Source organism: Podarcis melisellensis, assembly GCF_964234715.1.
Source record: "Podarcis melisellensis genome assembly, chromosome: 13".
In the NCBI taxonomy this organism is placed as follows: domain Eukaryota; kingdom Metazoa; phylum Chordata; class Lepidosauria; order Squamata; family Lacertidae; genus Podarcis; species Podarcis melisellensis.
This window is the reverse complement of record NC_138545.1, coordinates 16,659,144-16,676,930: the sequence shown is the minus strand read 5'-3', so window position 1 is coordinate 16,676,930 and position 17,787 is coordinate 16,659,144. Positions and strand designations below refer to the sequence as shown.

The window sequence follows — 17,787 nt, the reverse complement described above, 5'->3', positions numbered from 1 at the left end:
GCACTAGGGATTGCTTGGCTCTCAGTGGCCTGGATCTTAGAGGGCTGGTGGGCAGGAGCTCTGGAGGATGAGCCCAGTGTTTTATTCTCTGGCTTTGGTTATTCAACACGGGACAAGCCATCCTTTATGCTATTCTTCCTTAACATCAGCATCTGTTATTCTGATGCTTGGCACCTCTGAGTCTGGCTCACCTTGTGGTTGGTTTCTCTTTCAGCACCAAGGAGACATTGGCAACGGGGCACTTCATGAGCGTCATCAACATCCTGATGCAGCTCCGCAAGGTCTGCAACCACCCCAACCTCTTTGACCCACGGCCCATCCACTCGCCATTTATCACAGAAGGCATCTGCTTCAACACAGCTTCCCTCATCCTCCATGCCCTTGATAACGACCCTTTCAAGGCAAGTTTGTTCTCTCTCTGGTCTAGTAGGAGAGGGAGATGCTCCATTTAGATGCTCCAGGTTGGGCGAGAGATCATTTGTCTTTGGGGCAAGAAGGGGTATGTGTAAGTACCCAGGGTAACCAGACCCTATAATTGGGACTGTGCTTATTTCCTGCATATGGGCCTTGCTCCTTACAGCATGCGGACTTGGGCATTTTCGATCTGATCAACTTGGAGGGCCGTGTGTCGCGTTATGAGACAGACACATTCCTGCCCAAGTGGAAGGTGTCAAGGAAACTGATTGAAGAGATTGCTGAGTCCCCAGACCCTCCTCCCAGACCCAAGCCTGTCAAGATGAAAGTTAACAGGTACCTGTGATTCTTCTCATTCTCAATAGTGGGCAGCTTCCAGCAGAGGATTAATGATGATGATGATGATTTATTTATATGCCACCTATCTGACTGGGTTGCTCCAGCCACTCTGGGCTGCTTCCAATAAATTATAAAACTACAGCAAAACATCAAACATTAAAACCATTTTTGCTGTCCAAAGTCTGCACACCCCATATTGTTGCTGCTTGTATTAGAAAAGCAGCATTGAGCATTTATCTTGGCCTTGGATTTGTCGATGCTGGAGAATGCAGGAAGCCTTCTAGCATGGAGAAGAGGCTGACATCAGGTTTTCCTCTACCCAGCTGCATGGCAGAATACGGACTAACCGCAAAGCCCTCACCTTAGTGACTTCCCAGGATCCTGACTTGGAATATTCCTTTGGCTAAGGCAGAGAAAGTAAAGTAGTTGTGCTTGAGATTCGCCTAACAGGGGTTCTGCTGTAGAGAACACAGATTTTGTGAGAAGAGGATGTCCAGTGTGTTAGTTCTAAATCAGTCTCTCTACCCACAGGATGCTGCAGCCAGTGCCCAAGCCAGAGAACCGAACTGTGGTGCTGGTGAACAGCCCTCGTCCCACAGCCCCTCTGCAAAAGCCCATTGCCCCTGTCCTTCCAGAGACACTGACGCCCGCTCTGGCCCCCATCCAACACCCGGGCCCAGTCTTGCCAGGACCAGTGCAGCCCCCCACACTCCCTGTTGCAGTCTCTCTTCCCATGCCCATCCCTATGCCCTCCTCACCAGTGACCATGTCAATACCAGTGCCTCCTTCCATCAGACCACAGACCCAGACTCTAGTGCCTACGCTGAGCCAGAACAACACAGCTGCTGCTCTGCTGCAAAGCCAGGCCTCTACTCCACAGGGTAAGATTCAGAGATCCCAAAGCAGTGGTAATGGGGAGGGAAGAAAGGGGGCTGGGAGCTAATTCACTTTCTCAATTGAGCCTTGGCATCTCAAATTCTTCTCTACAGTGATGTACTAAGAATTTTTACTGCCTGAAACGTATCTACCTTTCTGGCATACAAGTATTCTGTATTGGGGTGTCAAGTTTCTCACTATCAAAAAAAGGGGTTTTTAAGCTAGTAGCCCTTGCAAGTTGCAGGGGGGAAATGTGCCCATTTTGTGCGTTGGAACAATTTCAATCCTGCATCTGAATGAGAGAGAAGAGGGTATTGCTTGGAAGGGTTAGTAAAGGCAGAGATAGAGTGAGAAAAGTTTTCCGTTATGCCACTGGGAACAAAACAATGGCTTCTTCCTTTCTTTTCTTCTTTTTAAATGAGACCAGAGCTAGACCAAGAGACACTACAAATCTGTAATCTTTTCCCCTTTCTCCACAGTCCTGCCTGTGGCGATGACTGCAGCTCAGCTGGTCCCAAATGCTCCCCGACCCCTCCTCCAGGCATCTCCTATTCCTTCCACCACCACAGCATCTTCCTCGCTGAAACCTGGTGCACTGCCAGCCCCTGTGGGGCAGCAGCAGCCCATCAACACCTTAGCCATCACGTCCTTGGGACAGCAGCAGCCCATCAACACCCAGCCCATCAGCCCCTTGGGTGTCCCTCCCATGGGGCAGCCACCTCTGCCCATCAGCACATTGGGTGTGTCCTCCGTAGGGCAGCCGCCACCGCCCATCAACACTTTGGGTGTTTCCCCCATTGGACAGCAGCTGCCACCCACCAACACTTTGGGTCCAGCTGCTACAGCCCAGCAGTCAACCAGCACCATGGGCACAGGCGCCATAGGAGGCATGATGAAGCCTGTGAACATCCATTCCGCTGTGCCCACCTTGCCAGGCTACAACTTTGCAACTGCTGGAGCCCTTCAGCAAAGGCTTCTGCTGTCCCCGGATATGCAGGCACGGTTGCCCTGTAAGTATGGAGAGACCGCTGGGAAGGAGGCAGCACAGTTTGATCATCTCCCAAGCCTAACCAGTATCTTCTTTCACTGCAGCGGGCGAAGTGGTAAGCATTGGGCAGCTTGCCTCACTGGCCACCCGGCCCCTGCAGAGTGCTCCAGGGAGCAAACCCCTCACCTTCCAAATCCAAGGCAACAAGCTTACCTTGACGGGTACACAGGTCCGGCAGGTCACTATGCCTCAGCCAGCCCGACAGCTGCCAAGTAGGTAACCCCCCCAGCCCCCCACTATCCCAAACTCACTTTTCTCCTCTGTGTCCTAGACTACTGTGCTACTGGAAATAGTTGGTAGGGTGGGCCTCAGTACGACTTCATTGAGCCTTCCATAATGATTGTCTTTGGGGGGAGGGTTCTCTCTCTTGACTGGCTTGTTTTCCATGTGCCGGGGTCTCCATGGGAGAGCTTTCCACTTGCCCTCTGGCGCAGCTTGCTCCTGCCATTGCCTGAGTCCTCCTTTGAAATGGCCCTGAAAAATGTTCCTCGTAGATCTAGATGCAAAATAAAAACCTTGCAATGTGAATATGCAGAGTAGTAGTAATACCAGAATTGGTAGGAAATGGGAACAGTGGAAGAAGTACTTTTATCAGAGCGGTCCCTCTAAGCTCCTGATGCCTCTTTGTGGGGCATCCGGTGACCCGAGGGATACAGGAATCTCCAGAGCCTTTCCTGACATAGAGGCCCACTGTTTCTATGGTGGGATCTCTGCAGGAGGGCTTACACATGCACTGGGAAGTTTGGCCACCATCTGCAGGCAAGGCAGGTAGCTGAGTAGTTAATGGTCTCTCCCTCCTGTCCCATCTAGGGAATGTAGTTCACCTGGTGTCGGCCGGGGGGCAGCACCACATCATCAGCCAGCCAGCACAGGTTGCTTTGATCCAGGCCATGTCTCAGCAGACTGGGCAGGCCCCAGTTGGGGTGCAGGCTGTGCCAGGCCACCAGCCTCCCACCATCCTGCCTGTCCCAGCTACCAGCACAGCTGCTGCAGCTGTGGCTTCCACAGCAACTATCAGCCTCCCCATTGCTGCCACCCAAGGTTAGTCAGTATCTGGATTCCTGGGGGGTTGCCCTCCCGCTCTTGGAAGGCAATGTGGTTTTGTGGGTTGAGGGCCTGGGTGACTTTGCCTTTGGGTCAGTAAACCTTCCTTCTGTGTCCCCAACAGCATATTGTTCTCATCCTCCCTTGTATGGCATCTGTTGCTCCACCCTGGCCGCCTTCCACTTCCCTTTCCTTCTGCCCTGCTTCCCTACATTGGTCCAACCCTCCACCACCCAAGCCTTCTCTGAATTGCCATGGCCTGGTCCTATATTGAGGCTTCTCCTTCAGCACCGGCATAAAATAAATGTTTGGTAGGAATAATTAGAAATGACACCGCTCTGTTGGAGAGCCGCAGTGCAGCCTCTCTCTTTGCTGTTGCCCCCACAGTGCCCTCATCAGCAGTGAACAGCTCCGGTGTGGTGAAGATCGTTGTGCGTCAGGCTCCTCGAGATGGCCTGCTGACCCCGTCCCCTGGCCCGCAGCAGCCATCTCTGCGCCCTGCTACAGCAACAACTGCTGCCACACTGCCTGGTCTCCCAGCGGCCCTCATGGCCCAACGAGCCCCGCTCCCCATGACTCCTGTGCCGCCTGTCAGGTTGCCTGCTCAGCCACTGGTGCCAGTTAGGGCGCCCACACCAGCTCCCCTGCAGGGCCTTGTGAGACCCATGCTGCGAATGGTACAGGCGCCAAGCCCCAGCCTGGAGCAACAACTGGGTAAGCATGTTTCCCAGCACCTTGCGTAGCGATTCGTGCATCTTAGACGGCTGTGGGGTTGGGAAGAGTTCCTCACCATCTTGGGAGTCAGCATCACCTCTGGATATTGGTGGAAACGATAGCGTGAAATGCCAAAGCACCATCTTCTAGTAGAGTTTAGTTTCTTCTCTTTTCCCCAGCAGCCCTTCTGATTCCTTCTGTCCCCCCTTTTTTCAGTTGCAGCTGCCACACCCCCGATAGCGGCTCCGTTTGCGGTCACTCCGGCGGCCACCGTCACTGTTGCCGCCAACACCTCCCCAGCTATGACTTCCCAGACGGCCTCAAGCGCAGTGCCCAAGGAGGAGCCAGAGATGTTAATGCTGCGCTCCACCACCCCAACACCGCCACCGCCCCCTTCCGTCCTGGCTCCACGGCCAAGGCGGCAGCCGCCTCCCCCACCTCGCTCACCCTTCTATCTGGTGAGTTCTTGCTGGAGGTCCTGGGCTCTCGGGGGGGGGGGGTCGAGGAGCAGGGTGGCCTAGAGGCTGTTCTCGCCGCTTGGGGGAAGGGCCCTGGCCTCTGTTCTCCCTGACTGGCTTCCCTCTCTCTGGCCTGCAGGAATCACTTGAAGAGAAGCGGAAGAAGCAGAAGGAAGAGCGCCTCGACCGGCTCTTCCGCCTCAATGAGCAACACTGCAACCTTGTGCCAATTTACGGCACTGAGGTGCTACACTTTTGTACTCTTTTCCCCCCTGCTCCCCCTCGCTGGAGGGAGGAGGAGGAGGAAGAGGAGCCAGCAGCAGCACCAGCCCAGGAAGTAGAGCCTAAGGGCTGCAGAGGGGCTAGCTATGCACACTGTTATGCAGCACAAGTGCAGAAGGACCCCCATCGCCTCGAGGCTCACTGGCAGCGGGCAGACACCTTGGCCCAGGCTATCTTGAAGCCACAGCAGCGAATTGAGGAACTGACAGACATTATAGAGAGGTAGCATCTTTTTGTGGGGAGGTAAAACTTTTTGGAGGGGAGGTGGCAGCGAAAAAAAAAATAGAAGGTGCGAAACGTAAAAAATGTAAAAGAAATTTTCCTGTACGCAACTGCTGCTGCAAGAATGTTGATTTCAATGAACTGGAAGGGGGAGAAGGTTCCAACAAAACTAGATTGGCAGAATAAATTACTAGAATCTGCCGAAATGGCACAAATGACAAACAGGCTGAGAGGCAATACAAACCAGAGCTTTATTCAAAAATGGGACACGTTCAAGAAACATTTAGAAAAATAAAATAGTGGTGTGGCATCTAGGGCAACGTTTGAATGATTTCCGTGTAAAATAACAAATAACAAGAATGGGTACAAAAAGGTGTAATAAACTATAAGATAACATAAAAAGAACAAAGTAATAATTATAAGTACAACTGATAGCAGAATTGGTAACTACACTGTGGGGTGACGGGAAGTCTTAAGTATCTTAGAAAGAAGCTATTGTGAAATGGACTGTATAAGATTGAACAGATTTTTATTTGGATATGCCATATATAATAATATTAATAATAATAATTTATTATTTATACCCCGCCCATCTGGCTGGGCCTCCCCAGCCACTCTGGGCGGCTTCCATAAAAACCAAAAATACAGTAAAATCACACGTTAAAAACTTCCCTGAACAGAGCTGCCTTAAGATGTCTTCTGAATGTCAGGTAGTTGTTTATTGCTTATTGTTGTTTATTGTTTATTTATATAAGAATGTTTTGTTATTAAATCAATTTCAATAAAGCATATGAAACCTTTTTAAAAAAAAAGTGTTCCTGGGAGCTGCAGCTTGAAGGCTACGAGGGAACCCAAGAGTCCTGCTCCCTGCTCTCCAGAGGTGCCATGGTATCCCCCTTGTTCTCAGCTTTCCCTTCTCTCTCTGCAGGTTCATCTTTGTTATGCCTCCTGTGGAGGCTCCTGCTATCACCATGCATACCTCTCACCCGCCCCCATCACTCCTGCTCCAGCAGGCTGTCTTCAAGGAGACCCTGAGACAGGAGCTCTCGCCCCATGCAAGCGGTCTGCACCGTATCGTCTGCAACATGCGGACTCAGTTCCCGGACCTCCGCCTCATACAATATGACTGCGGTACGTGTAGCCGGGTAGGGCCTGCATGCTGCCAGTTAGGAGCCAGGGCAATGTGGAGTGCTGTGCATTGAAGCTGCTAGGGCGAACTGTGTTCAGTTATCCTGCTGGGCACTCTTTGTCCTTTGCTCAGTTTTTCTTTCTGGCCCTTTTTTCGCTCTCCAGGGAAACTACAGACTCTGGATGTTCTGCTGCGGCAGCTCAAGGCTGGTGCCCACCGGGTCCTTATCTTCACTCAGATGACTCGCATGTTGGATGTGCTGGAACAGTTTCTCAATTATCATGGACATATCTACCTGCGGCTGGATGGTAGCACCCGTGTGGAGCAGCGGCAGGTAGGCAGTAACAGCCTGTGGCCACTTACAAAGTGCTCAGAGAACTCCTGAGGTCCAGGCTGCTTTGGCAAATGGGTCTGTCAAGGTGTGCATCCAAAAAAATCAAAACATGAAACTCCGGGGGAATGCTAGTCTGCATTTGGGGCAAATGAAAGGAAGCTCATTCATGGCCTTTTGCCATCTGATAGAGAACAAAGGGGCTGCTGAGTTCGTTTTGTGTGTGTGTCTTTTTGTTTTTTATTATTTTAGTCTGTAAACTGCCTTAATGATTTTTATATCAAAAAGTGGATAAAAGAAATTGGAGGTGGGGATTGTAGAAAGATTGCAAAGGTTCAAACCTGAAATTGCCAGATTTGGGTACTACTGTCTACATTTTGCCCCAGAATTATGTCATTATTGGCAAGGAGCAATGTGATGGCAGGAGGAAGTCCATGGGCAAATACGGATTATAGAGAGAGCAGGGACAGGATGGCATGAGGCAAGAAAGTCATGCAAGTCAAGGAATCTCCTTCTTTATGTAGTGTCCTTTTGAGTAATCCGGGAGATAGAATTTGGTTTTTATGATTGCAGAATTAAGGGAATTATTGTATACTGGTCTGGCTTCCTTACAGTTCTGGCTTGTAAACAATGTACACTTTCCAAAGCTCAAAAGTAAAACCAGGAGTTTGGGTTTGGGGTTTCTTTCCTCTTTGGCTCCAGATTTTTCTCTAATCCTGGCAGGCACTGATGGAGCGCTTCAATGCAGACAAGCGCATCTTCTGTTTCATCTTGTCAACGCGCAGTGGTGGTGTGGGAGTGAACCTGACGGGTGCCGACACTGTGGTGTTCTATGACAGTGACTGGAACCCCACCATGGATGCCCAGGCCCAAGATCGCTGCCACCGTATCGGGCAGACGCGTGATGTTCACATCTACAGGTTAGCTGGGCTCCTTGTGCCGCTGGCATAGGAAGCTGCCTTCAAGGATGTGGACAGGCTGCTTGGACTTGTGAAACCGACCACCTGTCTCCTTGATCCTTGCCCATCCTGGCTTATAAAAACGAGCAGGAAGGGCTGGGCGATGGGCTCTGCGGGGTGGTGAATGCTTCCCTCTGTGAGGGAGCTTTCCCAGACCCGCTGAAAGAGCGCTTCATCTTTGGACCCAGCTAATATGGCCAACTATTGCCCAGTCTCAAATCTTCCATTCTTGGGCAAGGTGATAGAGCGGGTGGTTGCTAACAACTCCAAGCACGCCTGGAGTATGTAGACCATTTGGATCCCTTCCCATCGAGATTCAAGCCTCATCATGGGACTGAAACTGCCTCGGTTGCACTGGTCGATGATCTCCGGTGGGTTTAGGGACAGAGGTGAAAACTCTTTCCTAGTTCTGCTGAATCTCTCAGTGGCCTTTGATACCATCAAGCATGACATCCTTTGGGACCATCTAGAGGAGCTGGAGGCACTGTTATGCAGTGGTTCCGCTCCTTCCTCCTGGGCTGTGTCCAGAAAGTGGTGTTGGAGGATGAGTGTTCAGAACCCTGGCTCTCACTTGTGGGGTGCCTCAGGGATCGGTCCTCTCCCTCATGCTTTTTAACATCTACATGAAGCCATTGGGAGAGATCATCAGGGGGTTTGAGCTGGGTGTCCCAGTATGAAGATGATACCCAGCTCTACCTTTCCTTCATATCAAAACCAGTGAGGGCAGTGAAGGTCCTGTGTGTGTCTGTAGGCAGTTGGCAGATGGATGGCGGCTAACAAATTGAGGTTGAATCCTGACAAGACAGAAGTACTGTTCTTGGGGTACAGCGGGTCTAACACTGCTCCTAAAAGACCAAGTGTGCAGCCTTATAGTTGTCCGTGGAGGCACAGGTCAATTCTGTGTCCAGGGCAGCTGTCTACCAGCTCCATCTGGTATACAGGCTGAGACCCTACCTGCCCGCCGACTGTCTCGCCAGAGTTGTGCATGCTCTAGTTATCTCCTGCTTGGACTACTGCAATGCTCTCTACATGGGGATACCTTTGAAGGTGACTTGGAAACTACAACTAATCCAGAATGCGACAGCTAGACTGGTGACTGGGAGTGGCCACCGGGACCTTATAATATCGGTCTTAAAGGAACTTCACTGGCTCCCAGTACATTTCCGAGCACAATTCAAAGTGTTGGTGCTGACCTTTAAAGCCCTAAACAGCCTCAGCCCAGTATACCTGAAGGAGCGTCTCCACCCCCATCGCTCAACCCGGACACTGAGGTCCTCTGAAGGTCTTTTGCTGGTTCCCTCACTGCAAGAAGTGAGGTTACAGGGAACCAGGCCAAGGGCCTTCTCAGTAGTGGCACCCTCCCTGTAGAACACCCTCCCATCAGATGTCAAGGAAATAAACAACTATCTGACTTTTAAAGACATCTGAAGGCAGCCCTGTTTAGGGAAGTTTTTAAGGACTGATGTTTTTAGATATGCTGTAAGCAGCCCAGAGTGGCTGTGGAAACCCAGCCAGATGTGTGGAGTATAAATAATAAAATTATTTATTTAGTCATTTTAGACTAGCTCAATATTATCTTCACTGACTAGCTGTGGTTCTTCAGGGTTCCCAGAGATATTTCCCAACCTTACCCTGAGATAGCAGGGACCAAACCTTGGACCTTTTTGCATATGAAATGTGTTCTTTAGGAAGTGATAGACATCTATACTACTTTTAGAAGACGCCTGAAGGCAGCCCTGTATAGGGAAGTTCTTGATATTTGTTGGAAGCTGCCCAGAGTGGCTAGGGCAACCCGGTCGGATGGGCAGGGTACAATTGTTGTTATTTAGCCATTGCAGAGACTGCAGGACACACTTCCTGAAAGAGACTTGTTATAGGGTGGCACAGTAACATATAAAAGCTGTACACGCTAGCAGTAACTTGAATGTTGACTCTCTGGTGCTTTGTACAGGTTGATCAGTGAAAGGACAGTGGAGGAAAATATCCTGAAGAAGGCCAATCAGAAGAGGATGCTTGGAGATATGGCTATTGAGGGTGGCAACTTCACGACAGCCTATTTCAAACAGGTGACCACACAGATCAGTCAAGACCTGCCTGCAGAAATCTGCTTTGTATAGCCTTTCGGACAGTTGGCTTTGCAGTGCCACTGTTTTGATGCTGAGCCTCATGAAGAGTTCCTTAACACTTGTATTATCCTGAGACATCCTTGGGAGTAGCCATGTTGGTCTGCTGCAAGAACGGCAAAACAAGAATCTCATGGCATTTTACAGACAAATTAGTTTGCTGCAACTGGGTTTCTGACATGTATGCTGAGAATGAGGAGCTCACTTCTGTAAGGTCTGTTTGTAATGTGTTTATTTCTGTGCTCCTCAGCAAACAATTCGGGAGCTGTTTGACATGCCCCTAGATGAGCCAGCCAAGAAAGAAGGGGAAGCCTCAGCTGTAGCACAGGAGGATGAAGAGGACCCCATGGCCACCAAGCAGACACAGATTCTGGAGCAGGTAAGCTTTCAGCTTTCATACTGAAAATAAAAGTGGTGGCCCTCCAACAAAGAGAGTCCTTGTTTACATCTGTGTGGCTATCTCTGACTCACAGGCACTGTGCAAGGCAGAAGACCCCGAAGACATCCGGGCAGCTACCCAGGCCAAAGCAGAGCAAGTGGCTGAGCTGGCAGAGTTCAATGAGAACATCCCTTTGGACACAGAAGATCGGCCCAGCAGGGAAGAAGAAGAGGAGATGTCTAAAGCTGAGCAGGAGATTGCCTCACTGGTGGAACAGGTACACAGTTTCTTGGTGCCCCTTTAGAAAGTGGAAGTGCTTATCAACTTTTAGACTAAATTAGATGGGGATGGAATGGTGGTTCTGTTCCTCCATGGTATGTGCATGTTTGAGGCTTCCTTAATCAGACTGTCTACTAGTGCTGTCTACTCTGATTGGCAGCAATTCTCCAAAATCTCAAGCAGAGATTTTTTTAAACTGAAGATGATGGAATTTGAGTCATGAAGAACACGTACTCTGCCATTGAACTATAGGCCCTCCTTTTCCAAGACACTTGGTAGCCAAAATCATTCTAGAAGTTTCAGTTCCTATTCCATCTCCTTCCCACCCCTCCGCTGCAGCCACCCTGATAACCTGGCTCTCCACGTTTTCCCTTATTCTGACTGACTTGGCCTGCAGTTTCCCTCAGATACCCCTCTGAAGTTCCTTTTCCCTTTGCAGCTCACCCCTATTGAACGTTATGCCATGAACTTCCTGGAGGCATCTCTAGAGGACATCAGTCGGGAGGAGCTGAAGCAGGCAGAGGTAAATTCCCTACCCCTGACTGGAAGCACCCTCTGCATAGTATCTTGTCAGGCAAGCACAGCTGGAGGGATGCTCTGTGACTGATTGGTTGCATCTGCCAGTTTGAAGCTGGTGAGCTCCTCAGTCAGATGGCAACTTTTTAAAGACATATGCACAGCAATCTTTCATGGTCATGACACCAAGGCTCAGAAACTTGTAGGAGGAGCTTCTGTGGGTTGTTATTAGAAGTTATGGTGTTGTGTACTCGGTCTTATCGGGGAAGAAGATGGCTCAGGCCTCTTAAGAGTCCTACTCTCTCTGGTGCCACTGAATGGACCAAGCCTGGTTGGCATCACTTGTTAAATCAGTAGTAGTTCCCCTTTGGCTGTCTATTAAGCTCCCTGCTCTGTTGTCCTTAGGAACAAGTAGAAGCTGCCCGCAAAGATATTGACCAGGCAAAGGATGAGGTAGTCTTCAAGCTGCCAGAGGATGAGGATGAGAGCTATCTTGTTGAGGAAGGCACCAGCAAGAGGAGTAAGAAGTCCAAGGGTTCAAGCCGCACAGCCTCAGAGAGGACAGGCACCCGCATGAGTGAAAGGCTGCGTAGCACCCGCCTCCTGCTGCGGGATGGGGAGAGTGGAGATGGGGAATCCCCCCAGGCAAGACCACCCAATCTCCGGCATTCCCACATGGTGACGGATGAGGAAGACGATAGCCTGCCCCAAGTAGCTCAACACACGCGAGGGGCTGCTGTGCGTAGGGAGTTGGTGCGGGAGGAAAAGCCTGCCCAGGCTGCCCTGCACTCCCGCAGAACTTTGGCCCGCCGAGAGGAGCCCTGGACTAAGGCCCCAGTGACTGGGGAGAGGGTGCCGAAAACAGCTCCCCACAGGACTGAGGCTTCTGCTTCTGGTGACAGGGTTTTGAGAAATAATCCCCACAGGACAGAGACCTTGTGTGCTGCGGAGAAGTTGCTACCAGTTACTCCACAGAAGGCAGATTCAGGGGCTGCAGGCGACAGGATGCTAAAAGGAACTTCTCCAAGGACAGAAACCCAGCCTGCTGGTGATAAGTTGTCACAAAGTGGCCCCCAGAGAATAGATACTGGCTTGGATAAGGAGGTGAGACCAGGCCTGCAGAAGCCTGAGAAACCCTGTGAGTTGGATAAACTCCCATCCAACCCTCCTAGGTTAGAAATAACAGTAAATGAGGCCCAACTCCTCCAGCTTCCTCCTCGGGCACTTGATGGAGAGGTGGCCAGTTTAAAAACAGTTTTAAAAGAGCAGGAAGAGAAAGAAAGTGCCCAGCTCAGTCCATCAGCCCCTGAGCCCCATGTTTCCAAGAATGTCCCAAATGTGGAAGTACCAGTCTTCCAGGCACAAGATGTGCTAGTGGCTGAGGAGCAGTTGTTGAGTACACAGTCACCTCCTGGCACTGAGAAGGCTGTCCTTGAGGCTCCAGCAACTAAAGAGAAGGCACCAAGCGCAGTGAGTCTCCTTGCCACTGTGGAACTGCCTAATGAGAAACAACCCGAGGCTGCTTGTGAGGTAGACCTACCATTGAGGGAGCAAAAGGAGAGCCTGCCAAGGTCAGAGGAAGAAGTAGACATGAGCACCTCTTGCAGTACTGAGGTACAGGAGTCACTGAACTCTGTATTTGAGGCACACAGGCCTGAGGTTGTTCAAGGGCCAGCACCTTCCGATGGTCCTGACAGAACAGCATCTAAGACATTCACCTCTAGAAGCTCAGAGGCCACCCCCCTGGAGTCCACAGTTAGTGCATCATCCAGGTTGGACAGTGAGACCCCTAAGCTTGAGGTGCCTGTGCTTCCTTCCCTGGACCACTCCATGCCAGCTGCTGGCTCCCTTGTTCAACTGGAAGCTCCGCCCTGTGTCAAGGAGCCAAATGGTTTGGAGCAGGTTCCCAGAGCAGAAGACTTGCCATGTCCCACTTCAAGCCTCCTAGATGAGCCAGAGTCTGAGATTGCACCTGGAGAGACTGTATTGCCAACACCAGAGGTCTCAAGCAGTGAAAGTAAGAGCCCCAAGGAGTCACACAAGCAGGATCAAGGGGTTGTTGGGGAGAAACTTCATGAGGAGGAGCACCAAAACAAAGAGGCTGAAATTCAGGCCACGTGCCTGCCAGCTGTCTCCTCACAGGCGAGTCCATCAGATACTGCTGTCTTCTCAGGAGCGCCATCTGCAGATGAGAGTCTGTCGCTGATTAAAACCCCTCGCCGTCGAACCAGTGCGGACGTGCAGATCCGGCAGAGCTGTCAGGACCAAGACGGCCCTGCCGCCAAAGTTTTGCGCAAGCTGCCAGGGCGGCTGGTCACAGTGGTGGAGGAGAAAGAGCTGATTCGGCGTCGCCGTAATCGTGTGCGCAAGTTGGATACCGCCAACAGCACCGTGGTGAGTCCCAGCAACAGCTCAGCTCAGAGCATGTCAGAGCCAGAGCCCTCCTCCCCTTCTGGCAAAGAGTTGCCATTGCTGCGAGACTTGCCTGCCCGTCGGAGAATCGAGCTGGAGAGCCGGGCAGCAGCTAAGGAGAGAGATGGTGGCCTAAGAGGAGAGACGCACACTAGCCCTTCTGCTGAGCCTATGAAACGCAAGCGAGGGCGTCCCCCCAAGAACAAGTCCTCTGAGCAGCAGAGTCCAGGGCTGCTCCAGCCCCTCCCGGAGCCTGTCCAGGAGACCACCCCCCAGAGTCAGACTGCAGAGAAGAAGGTGCCTGAGACCCAGCCCCAAAGCAAGACCTCTGAGAAGAAGGTGCCCGAGACCCAGCCCCAAAGCAAGACCTCTGAGAAGAAGGTGCCCGAGACCCAGTCCCAAAGCAAGACCTCCGAGAAGGTGCCCGAGACCCAGTCCCAAAGCAAGACCTCCGAGAAGGTGCCCGAGACCCAGTCCCAAAGCAAGACCTCTGAGAAGAAGGTGCCCAAGACCCAGCTCAAAAGTAAGACGCTAAACAAGAAGGTGCCCCAGACGACCTCACCCAAGACCAAGTCTCCCAAGGGTAAAACGGAGAGTAGTGAGAACAACTCTCCTGTGGAAAAGCGACGGCGTGGCCGCCCCCCCAAGATAAGGGAGGCCCCCGTTGTGTCTCCAAAGCCTTCTCATTCTGAAGTTCTGCCAGCCTCCTCTGCAAATCCTCTGGTCACAGAGCTACTCCCTAATGTACAGGAGCAGCGGGACAAGTCCCCTAGGCCCACCCCTGTTGCAGAAGCAATACCTAAGATTCACGAATCGCTGGACTTGCATCCCAATCCCAATACAACGTCTATCTCAAAAGTATCCCCCAAGGCGCGGAACCGAATGCCTGTGCATCCCAAACCCACCCCCGTTTCTAAACCAGCTCCTAAGGCACGAGAACTGTTAGCCGCTCCCCCCAAGCCTGTTTCCAAATTCTCCGCAGGAGCGTGCGAGCCCCTTCCTACTCCCCCTAGAGCTGTCTCTGCAGCAGAAGCCTCCCCAGAGATTCAAGCACTGCCTTCTCTGCCCCGACCACCCCGCCCCTCGCCCCAAGCTGCCCTCAGTTCCCCAACTTCCGAGTCTCCGCCCAAGCGGAAGAGGGGTCGGCCCCCAAAGAACCCACCTTCCCCTCGTGTGGAGGCCGTGCCACCTCCCACCTCACCCTCTGACCACGAGATCTCCCCCGAGAAGGAGACCCCGGCTCCCCCTGTCCGCAAACGGCGACGGAGGAGGAGAAAGGATGAACTGGGCCCGTCATTGCCGGGCGTCAGTCAGAGCTCCTCGGAGGGCGAGGACTCCCGGCCGCTCACCAGGCTGGCTCTGCTCAAGCGCGAGGAAAAGCCAGAGTCTTGTGGCGAGGGCTTAGCCCAGCCCTCCCCAAAGCAGGCGCTCCTCGAGGGCGCTTCGTCTGCAGAGAGCAGCGCTTGGGAGCAGCCTTCTGGGGACGCCCCCGCCCGCTCCACCCGCCTGCGGCCCGGCAGCCTCGTCCCACCCCTGGAGCGCGAGACTCAGCGACGGAAACGCCGCTGCTTCCTGAAGGGCAGCCGGGTGAGCAACAGCAGCCGCTCCCCCGCTCCCCAGGCCATCTCGGAGCAAGAGGGTGGGGAGTCCGAGTCCTCCCTGAGGTCCTCCTCAGAGTCCAGCAGCAACAAGTGCTCCCAACAGCCCAAGCGCCAGTGCTATGAGTCGGGCGGTGGGCGGGGCAGGGGGCGGGGGCGGGGCTGGCGCACTGGGAGCCCGGCTGACCGCATTCTCCGTAGCGCAGCCAAGCCCAGTGACGGCACCCGGCCGGCCTCCTCCCCCATCCCCACCAGGAAAACGGGCCCTGCTTCCGTGCCCACCTCAGCGGGGGGAGGCTCTGGGGTGCTCTCTCCCTCCTGCGCTCCTTCTCCAGCCGCCCCGGTTACCTCTTCACTAAGTAACAGAGGCCGCAAGCCCAAGACGTGACCACAGCGCGAGAAGTTCTGCCGTCACTTCTCTGTGGGGGGTGGGCAATGGCCAGCTCTTCCTCGCACATGCTGTAAGCAGTTTTAGCCCCCTGCCCCGACCCACCCTTGCTCTCGATTCTCCCGTTATCATGGAGGGCAGCCGGTGGGGCTCACCTGTCCCCACACAGCTCCCTGCATTCCAGACTTGACTGTTAAGAGTACTACTTGAAGGAGGAGGAGGGGGAGGAGGGCAGCAGGCGTGGCTGCTCCCTCCCGGATGCTTTGTCTCAGAGCAGGGCGAGAGACACTCCTGCAGAAGTTGGCTAGCTCTGGATGTGTAGCTCAGCTGCTCCCTCGCGGGGGAAGTGACAGAGCCAGCACTGTTCCCAATTAATTCTGCTACTTGCTGATCATGGAGTGGGTGGGGGAGCAGCCCCATAGAGGTGTGGCCCCCTGAGTGACGCTTCAGGGCTCCCGCTGCCACTGAATGGCCCCCGCAAAGTTCAGTACCACTTTGGGAAGCCTCCGTTCAGCCTTTCGCTAGGCACTTGCATCCTTTTTAAAATGAAAATCACCTTTTGGGGCTCTTCATCCTTTCCCTCGGCCCCTTCCCCTCAAGAAACCCGCAGGGGATGCCCTCCTGATTTATAACACAATTAGCTCTTACTTTTTTAATGCCTCTGGGTTGGTTTTTAAATGACAGTGACCAAATGCTGGGTCCCCTTCTCTGGCTTTCCCTTTTGATTGTCGCCCTGTTTATTCCGTTCACAGCTTAGGGCCCTCTTGAGGCACAAGGAGGTAGCAGAGTTGACTCCGTGAAAAGGGGAAGGTTGTGCCCTCACGTTTTGCATTGCCACCAGGAGAGATGGTCTTATTTTTAATGATGTATATTGCAGCCTCACTGCTCCGAGGACTCTGTGGGCTTCTGAGTTGGATCAAATCCCTCTTCCCTTCCCTGCCTCTCTGTGTACAGCTCTCATTGTAAAATAGGTTCTTTTGAACATAATCTATGCAAAGGTTATTTTGTATAGGGGAGCACAACGTTCCCTCCCCTCCCCCACCGCAGTGGGATTGAGGGGTGGCAGTAGTTCTCTGGTTTGGGGGAAGGGGGTGCAGTTGGGGTGGAGGGGGAGGTGTTCCCATGGAGCTGTCTTTCCTACTGAAGCATGTTCAGAACTTGTACAGAAGACCGATGTAATCTTTCTTCAGAATAATGCTATGAATAAAGTGTTAAAAAAAGAAAAACCAACAGCACACCAAATGGGTCTGTAGAGTCTTTTTTTTAAAAAAAAGAAGACACTTTGTGCTTCCTTTTCTGATTGTTTCAGTCTTCTTGGAGCAGGGATGGGATGAGATACCTGTGGACCTCCCAATGCCTGTCTACAGTTTCCATCATCCCTGACTCTTGAGCATCCTGACTAGGACTGTCCAGGAGCTTCTGGTGCTCCACCAGTGCCCTAGAACAGAGCTTTCCAAACACTGTGTTGCAACACATTAGTGTGTTGGCTGCAGTGTGCAGATGTGTTGTCTGAATGCTTCTGGGGCAGGAAAGGGGTTAGTTTAACCTCCGGTTTGCTAATAAAACTGAATTACTGTGTAGCAAAATAATGCATGTCTAAAAAGTGCGTCACCAACGTGAAAAGTTTGGAAAGCTCTGCCTTAGAAGATCCAACGCTTGGTTCATGCACAATATTAGACCATTGCATTGTGTTGCATGAGCAAGCCTCAGGCTCTCACAGGCCCTCCCTCTGCCCACACTCTTATATTCAAAAAGATAACTTCCCATTTAGTCTAAAACCAGCTTGTGTGCCATGACTGGCTTTTGAGAGGACGGGATTATCTTTTACCTCAGGGATGGGGGACCTGTGGTCTTTCAGAGATTATGGCCTCTGTCAGGTGTGACTCTTGGCCAAGCTTGCAGAGGCTGACAGGAGCTAGAGGCAAGCAACACATACAACAAATATAATTAATAGTAACAGCATTAGGATGGCTACATCCCTGCTTTGATACACTGAGGCTCAGGACTAAAAAAATTTCCAGGGCAGGAAAAATCACACTGAGCTGGTTGGCTGCTAAAAGCAGCACGGTCTTCTAAATGGCCTCTTTCAGCTCCTCTGAGAGAGCTCTCCAGTCTTCCTCCACTGTCAAGTGATGGCAAGGTGGGGCACACCATTTTCTAAAATCCATATATGCAGAAGTTCAGTGACTCACAGGGGCAGGTATGGTAAAGTTAAAGGACCCCTGGATGGTTAGATCCAGTCAAGGACGACTTGGGGGGGGGGTGTGCTCATCTTG

General features: G+C 52.1%; 1 protein-coding gene across 9 annotated transcripts in view; it reads left to right on the top strand.

Moving 5' to 3' along the window:
* The window catches only part of SRCAP (Snf2 related CREBBP activator protein), a 31,939-nt gene extending 15,186 nt beyond the window's left edge, over positions 1-16,753 (top strand). For 5 of the 9 annotated variants that reach the window (XM_081884725.1, XM_081884726.1, XM_081884720.1 and 2 more), the window contains 18 exons: positions 215-401; positions 581-750; positions 1,285-1,634; positions 2,109-2,639; positions 2,722-2,889; positions 3,488-3,718; positions 4,109-4,435; positions 4,652-4,893; positions 5,033-5,397; positions 6,326-6,528; positions 6,691-6,860; positions 7,581-7,777; positions 9,768-9,882; positions 10,190-10,318; positions 10,413-10,595; positions 11,037-11,120; positions 11,519-13,945; positions 13,982-16,753. In XM_081884725.1, the coding sequence (XP_081740851.1) occupies positions 215-401; positions 581-750; positions 1,285-1,634; positions 2,109-2,639; positions 2,722-2,889; positions 3,488-3,718; positions 4,109-4,435; positions 4,652-4,893; positions 5,033-5,397; positions 6,326-6,528; positions 6,691-6,860; positions 7,581-7,777; positions 9,768-9,882; positions 10,190-10,318; positions 10,413-10,595; positions 11,037-11,120; positions 11,519-13,945; positions 13,982-15,511 (7,609 nt within the window). In that variant the 3' untranslated portion in view covers positions 15,512-16,753. Of the gene's footprint in view, positions 1-214; positions 402-580; positions 751-1,284; positions 1,635-2,108; positions 2,640-2,721; positions 2,890-3,487; positions 3,719-4,108; positions 4,436-4,651; positions 4,894-5,032; positions 5,398-6,325; positions 6,529-6,690; positions 6,861-7,580; positions 7,778-9,767; positions 9,883-10,189; positions 10,319-10,412; positions 10,596-11,036; positions 11,121-11,518 lie in introns of all 9 variants that reach the window. The other 4 variants (XM_081884724.1, XM_081884723.1, XM_081884722.1 and 1 more) reach the window with 4 other exon arrangements.
* Positions 16,754-17,787: the final 1,034 nt, after the last annotated feature.